General features: G+C 44.9%; 1 protein-coding gene across 3 annotated transcripts; it reads left to right on the top strand.

Moving 5' to 3' along the window:
* Nucleotides 1–3,763: 3,763 nt before the first annotated feature.
* Nucleotides 3,764–6,169, top strand: asb16 (ankyrin repeat and SOCS box containing 16). Of its 3 annotated transcripts, none has more exons than XM_004071252.5 (7): nucleotides 3,764–3,931; nucleotides 4,031–4,372; nucleotides 4,446–4,713; nucleotides 4,920–5,328; nucleotides 5,407–5,490; nucleotides 5,738–5,848; nucleotides 5,923–6,169. In XM_004071252.5, exons 2-7 carry the CDS (start codon nucleotides 4,036–4,038, stop codon nucleotides 6,106–6,108), a joined length of 1,395 nt encoding a protein of 464 aa, XP_004071300.1. In that variant the 5' UTR covers nucleotides 3,764–3,931; nucleotides 4,031–4,035; the 3' UTR covers nucleotides 6,109–6,169. The 3 variants fall into 3 exon arrangements, 2 of the variants coding, with proteins under 2 accessions (XP_004071300.1, XP_023813153.1); XR_002290655.2 differs by having other exon boundaries at nucleotides 3,770–3,931; nucleotides 5,721–5,848; nucleotides 5,923–5,961; XM_023957385.2 differs by having other exon boundaries at nucleotides 3,809–3,919.
* Nucleotides 6,170–6,387: the final 218 nt, after the last annotated feature.

Consider the following 6,387-nt stretch of genomic DNA (forward strand, 5'->3'; position numbering starts at 1 on the left):
CTGAGAATTGGAAAAGGAAGTGCTTCAAACATTAAAGCTGCTGGTGCCAAACTGCTGAGGAGAAGCAGTGGGAAAGCTCAAACTGCAGTAGAGGATGTTCAAACACAAGTGGAGAACACAGAGACTCAACTGCAAGAAGCAGAGCCGCAAATCCCGCAGCCGGAATTGCGCAGACACATTTTACAAAGGCTATGTGCTGCAAAAGTTAAAACTGGCATCAGAAGACTGAGGACACGGGACAAAAAGACGAGCGCCACAGACTCACAAGGAAATCTGGCCCCAAAAGATCAGGTTAAGGCGACCGCTCATAGCATTAAAGTGGTGTCTCAAAGGTTACAGGCGTACGCGGACAACATCAGCGTGTACGTCCAGAGCCTTAAAAACACCACCAAAAGACTCAAAATTGTGGTTGCAGAGACTCAAAGTCAATTGAGAAACGCAAGAGCACACCTTGAGGATGCAGCAGCATATTTTAGAAATGCAAATACAAGAGCTGCTGCTGCAAAACTGGAGGCGTGCACTAAAAAGCTGACAGCGTGGACCAATAAACTAATGTCCTATGCTGCGGACAAAGACCCAGAGGCAAAGAAAGCAAAGCCTGGTCCTGCGTTACTCAATTTACGGATCAAAAAACTACAATCGAGTCCTCCAAATGTAAAAGCAATTGCAGAAAAAATGAGGGCGCGATCTGTAAAAGCATTGGATGCGGGACGCCGAGCATGTGTAAAACACATCAAAGAAAGAGCCAAAAGAGCAAAGGTGTACGTTGAGAACAACGTGCTGAAGTCCATCGTCATGAATGTGAAGGCCGTGCTCATAATAATCAGGGCTCAACGCAGAGCAGTGACTCTGGGACCAGGTGATGAAAGAACAAAAACATTCCTTCATCACATCAAATCAGGGAGTTTAAAGGTCAAGACATGTGCGGCAAATCTGATGGCCTGTGCTACGAAGCTAAAGAAAGGTGTCAAACAGAGAGAGAGACGCCCGGCAGAGATCCCGATGGAGGATTCATCTGAATGGACAGACAGTTCGGACACAACATCCTGCATAAGATTTCTGCCCAAAGGCGTTAAGGTTTGCACCAAAAAAACAAAGATAACTCTCGCAAGAACAAAGACACCAGACGTGGAGGAACTGGAAGTAGCACAGGAAGAACCCGAGGATGCAGAGGTTCTGGACGACATCCCAGAACATCTGAAAGCAGCTGTGGCAGACTCGCTTTCAAAGCTGCTTTCACATGTTGTCACAGAGTCAGGCTTTGTGAATCATTCTGATAAATTCTTTCTGCATGTAATAAACCTGGTGAAAAGAATTTGGAAAGAAATGAACGGGGAAAAGATTCTGATGGATCTGGCCAAAATTCAGAAAAAGCTGCACCTGCTTGTGTACAAAGACCTGATGGATAAGTGGAAAAAGCCTGACTTTGTGATGGTTTTCCTCGACTCCGATTTGGACGTGGTCAATGACATCGTTGCTGCCAGCTTCAAAAAGCACCTGACAAAGTCACAGAAGCCCGGAGTCTTTAGAAGGTTCTTAAACTTCTTCCGTCGGAGGAGGGAGTAATTTTAGTTGTTTAAATTGTAGGTTTCAGTAGTTACTTAGTTTGTAGGAAAAAGATTAGCTTCAAAGCCCAGGGGGTTATAAAAATCAGGGGTTAGATTGTAGGAATAAAATAATAAAAAACTTAAAACTGAAAAAACAAAATTAAAATAGTTAAGGTTTAATAGATACCGGAGAAAAAGGTGAATTCTTTGTTTTTACCGTTGTCTGAGGTTTGGGAAGAAATGAGAATTCCTGTTTTATTTATTGATGGTTTGCAGGATTCCTGCAGCCCGATTAAGCCGTCGGTGTCCCTGCAGCTTTCCACTTCAATCCTTTCTTCCTCCACCAAAAACAAGATCTCTACGTTTGTGTGACGCATCCGTCTGAGGAGGAGGATCACTTTTTTTTTGGCATTTTCAGCATTCTAATGCTAATATAATAGACTATTTTCATTCATCTTTGTTGTTTGATGATATAACGGGACGTTTACTTCCGCATTGGTGTTCGGATCTGATGACAGGTTCATGACGTAAGGTGACAGATGAACTTCAGGGTTTGTGAATGAAAAGGAGAATAAAGGCTGCAACGATCCTCTGCACCCAAACGTGTCTCTGAGCTCCTTATTTTACATATGAAACTCCGCTTTACTGACACTGAACCCCGGAAAACCGGCTCCACTGACAATAATCTGATTTTGAGTCGCCAAAGGTTCAGAATCTTTCATCTTCAAGCGATGCTCCGATGAACGGACAACTTCGGTGTTTTCACCTTGTTAATCTATGACTTTTTTCTCGTAAATTTACGAGATAAAATGTCGTAATTTTACTTTTTTTTTTTTTTTGGTGGCCCTAATACTCCGTCGTAATGTGGCTATGAAAAACAGTCAAAAACATTATGCTCTGAACGTCAATGTACTGAACGCCATCTAGTAGAACAAAACAAAAGTCTTTTGACTGACAATCTATTTACATGTTAAGTAACTCAACTTAATACCATGACAACGGTGTGTCCGTGTCCACATGCAGAGTTTGTTTGGTCTGAGCATGTGTGGATTTTTGCCATGTGCTCCAGTTTTCCCAATCACAAGAAATAAAATAAAAAAACGACCAAACTTTAGTGAAAGTTTACGAAGATAATAGATAACAGAGGGATCATGTTGAATAAAAGACAACAGCAGTTAAAAATAAATAAAAATTAATGCCACCACTCGGGGGCACAATAGTGCTTCCATGTGCCGGTCCCAAGTCCGGATAAAGGCAAAACAAACAAACAAAAAGTCCGGACAAAGGCAGAGGGTCATGTCAAGAAAAACAGCAACCTGTGCTGTGTAAAAAAACAACTAAATAAAAGTAAAATGAAGTAATGCAACCACAAGGGGGCACAATAGTGCTTTCGTGTGCCGGTCCCAAGTCCGGATAAAGGCAGAGGGTCACGTAAAGAACAACAGCAACCTGTGCTGTTGTGTGAAAAGCAAAACAAATCAATACATAAATGTACAATTAAGTAATGCATCTATATTGGGGCACAATAGTGCTTTCATGTGCTGGTCCCAAGTGGATAAAGGTGGAGGGTCACGTCAAGAAAGACGGACTAGCAGATAGAAACACACACACACACACACAAAAACAGACACATACATACATGTGTGTGTGACATTTTATTCTGTGTTCAGAACTGTGTTGTATTCTTATGTTGTATTGTTATAAATGTTATTTTTTTGCATTTTATTCTGCTAATGTTCAACTAAAGAAAAAGAACATAACAGCCAGACACCAGAAAGAAAAAAAGAACGCAGTCCTTGAATTTGAATTCAGCCTTTTATTTTTATTTTTATCTACCATTAAAAACTTAAAAACTACTAAACTAAATGATTTTGGGAAGATTTTTTTCTAAATAAAACAACTCAGAACAATAATTTTGAATTTAGAGAAGGGAAAGTTTCAACAAATTAGCTAATTTAAGAAATAAAAATGACTTTTATTTATTCCTGATGATTGACAGTATGGAGTTGTAGTTGTTAAACTTAAATTAGTTTGCATTTAGAAACCTTGAATATTTTAAGGACTGTAATGTTTAAACTAAAATCAGAGTGTTGTGAATTTTATTCTATTTAGTCGTTTGGTTTTTGGTCGCCTGTTCAGGTAAAGCTTCGTCGATGCTGCCCTCTTGTGGCCACATAAGGTATGACAGGTATCAACTTTCCTTCAAATCTAATAATATCTCCAGCTGGACCTTTACTGAAGCAACTTGTGACTGAGCTCAGCCCACAGAGGAAAGGCTTTCACTCTTAGATCGCGTCATACTTCGAGGAAAGACTGACCTGACGTGTTATTGTACTCTGAATACGTTTTAACCAAAGACTTTGCAGTAAACGGTGAGTGAAAAGGTAAGTCGTTGTATTTCTACTGACAGTGAGGTTACCTTCTGAACCTCCGCTGATCAGAAATACTGTGGAATCTGAACCTGTGATGTCATTTGTGTTGAGGTGGAATGTCAAAGCACACGTTCCCCTTCTCCTCCACCTCCCTGCGCTCGCTCAGACTGGAGCAGGATTTTCAGGAGTGGGAAGATGCCCGTCGAGCTTTGGCTCAGAGGAGAGCCATAGTGAGTGCTCCTCTGCCTCGGGCCCCCAGACCTCCTCCTAGGCAGCAGCGTCTGCAAGAAGTTCGAGCCCCTCCGCCCCAGAGTCGCTGTAGGGACGCAGCCATCCACAACACCTTCATGTACGGAGACATGAAGGGGGTGTATGCGGTCCTGAAGGACCCGGGGATGGTCAATGCCCTGATGGAGACGGTGCATGAGGAGATGGTGTGGATCCCAGAAATGGGTACGAGCGCGAGAGATTACAATCTGCTTCCGACGCAAACAACAACACCGCTGCATCTCTGCTCCTCCTGCAGGTCTGTGGACTCTGACCTCCAAAGTGAAGCAGACCTCCGCTCTGCGCCTGGCTGCCGGCAGCGGACATGCAGCCTGCGTGGAGGAGCTGCTGTTCCGGGGAGCAGAGGTGAACGCCGACCCTGGAGGCTGCGCGGCTCTCCACGACGCATGCGCGGGCGGCCACTCTGTCTGCGTGCAGATGCTGCTGTGTCATGGAGCAGATCCTGAGCTGCTGGCAGCGGACGGCAGCGCTCCTCTGCACCTCTGCTCCTCTGCGGAGTCGCTGCAGTGAGTCAGGAAGACGCTGACAAAGAAAGACCTCAGGGTCTCTAATGCAGTTTGGGATCACAAGTTGGAGGAAACCTTAAATCATTTTACAAAGAATAAAATAGAAATAAAGTTGTTGCAATCCAAAACATTTAAATTATGAGAATCTGAGACTTTACCACAGTTTGATGTTTTAAGCATCTGAAAAAGGCCTTCCTGTTTTGAAGCTGTGCTCAGCTGCTGTTGGAAGGAGGCGCAGACGTCAACGTGAGGATGAGGGAGTCCAGACTCACACCTCTGCACGCGGCTGCCCGCCGAGGCCTGGAGGGGCACGTGGAGCTCTTCCTCAGCCACGGCGCGGACGTTTCTGCCACCAACCGAGAGGGGGAGACCCCCCTGAATGCCGCGTGCTCCGGAGCAGAGAGGCCGACTGAGGCCGGGAGGTTCCTCCGGGTGGTCCAGAAGCTGCTCGGTGCAGGAGCCGACCCCCGAACCGCCGGCAGGAAGCAGCACACACCTCTTCACAACGCCTGCGCCAACTGCTGCCCGAGGATCGTAGAAGTCCTCCTGGAGCACGGAGCAAAGGCCGACACCCCCAACTCTGCAGGTTACACACCGATGGACTGCCTGCTGCAGGTATAGATGGACTCTGTGTGCTGAAAACCACATTTGAGCGCAGCTGCTGGGAGGATGTCTGTTTTCTTTGCCCTGAAGGTGGTGGAGGATTACCAAAACCAGCATCCAGAGGCCATAGCTCGGTCTCTTTTGAACCACGGAGCTCCATCTGTCCCACCAAAGGTTCCTGCCGGCATCCATACTGACACACAGCAACAAGAATTCAAGAAAAAATGATATCAAATACAGGAAATTTATGATAAATAGCAGCAGAAACAGTCAAATTTAGAGCTGAACATATCAGTATTCCATTTTAAGTTCAAGTCTTTCCAATAACTTTTAAGGTTTGGTCTAAAATGTAAATACTTTCATAAAAACGACTCATCAATATTTGTTTATTTGTGTTTCATCAGCCTCCATTTCTCTTCAGATGCTGAAACAGTGTCTCGTCTCTCCTGCCACCCTGGAGGTGCTGCTGAACTCCTACCCCAGCGTTCCTCCCTGTGAATGGATGGAGTCTCTCTCTGTTGAAGGGTGTGAGGTGGGTGTTCTCTCCCTCTTTATTTACCCCGCTGCTCCCTGCTGTAGTGCGTTTTCTGCCCCTCCCTGACTCAGGAGCACCGGCCTTTCCTTGACCTGGCGCGTGGGCGCAGCGGTCAGCCTCGCTCCCTGCAGCATCTCTGTCGCTGCGCGCTGCGTCAGCATCTGGGAGCTGGCTTCCACGCGGGAATCCAACATCTGGACTTTCCCGGCTCCGTGAAGGAATACCTGCTGCTGTGCAACGACGGGACTCTCCACTGAATCTGCTTCCTCCACATATGTGGAAACTTTATTAAATATTACTTTTTGAGGTCCAAACGAATCAGAAGCATGTTGTCTTATTGTGTGATCCATCATTTCAGAAAAAAATATGTTGTTAAACGATGTAAAGAAAGTGTACAAGGAGAAAGAACGCATGAATTTACTTAAATCAGCTGCACCACAAATGTCAAAAATAAATTAGTGTTCAGCAGTTGATCCCTTTGGTAAAACTACCCCAAAAAATCCCAATATATAATATTAATGCTTAAAGTTTATATG

Source organism: Oryzias latipes, chromosome 8, assembly GCF_053564925.1.
Source record: "Oryzias latipes strain Hd-rR chromosome 8, Olatipes_Hd-rR_3.1".
Taxonomy (NCBI): domain Eukaryota; kingdom Metazoa; phylum Chordata; class Actinopteri; order Beloniformes; family Adrianichthyidae; genus Oryzias; species Oryzias latipes.

What these genes read in the sequence shown, in the direction of transcription:
- asb16 (XM_004071252.5), top strand. Translation starts at nt 4,036, where the DNA reads ATGTCAAAGCACACGTTCCCCTTCTCCTCCACCTCCCTGCGCTCGCTC. An exon ending in CGATGGACTGCCTGCTGCAG is followed by an intron (nt 5,329 to 5,406) that starts GTATAGATGGAC and finishes TTTGCCCTGAAG; the next exon opens with GTGGTGGAGGATTACCAAAA. An exon ending in TCTCTGTTGAAGGGTGTGAG is followed by an intron (nt 5,849 to 5,922) that starts GTGGGTGTTCTC and finishes TCCCTGACTCAG; the next exon opens with GAGCACCGGCCTTTCCTTGA.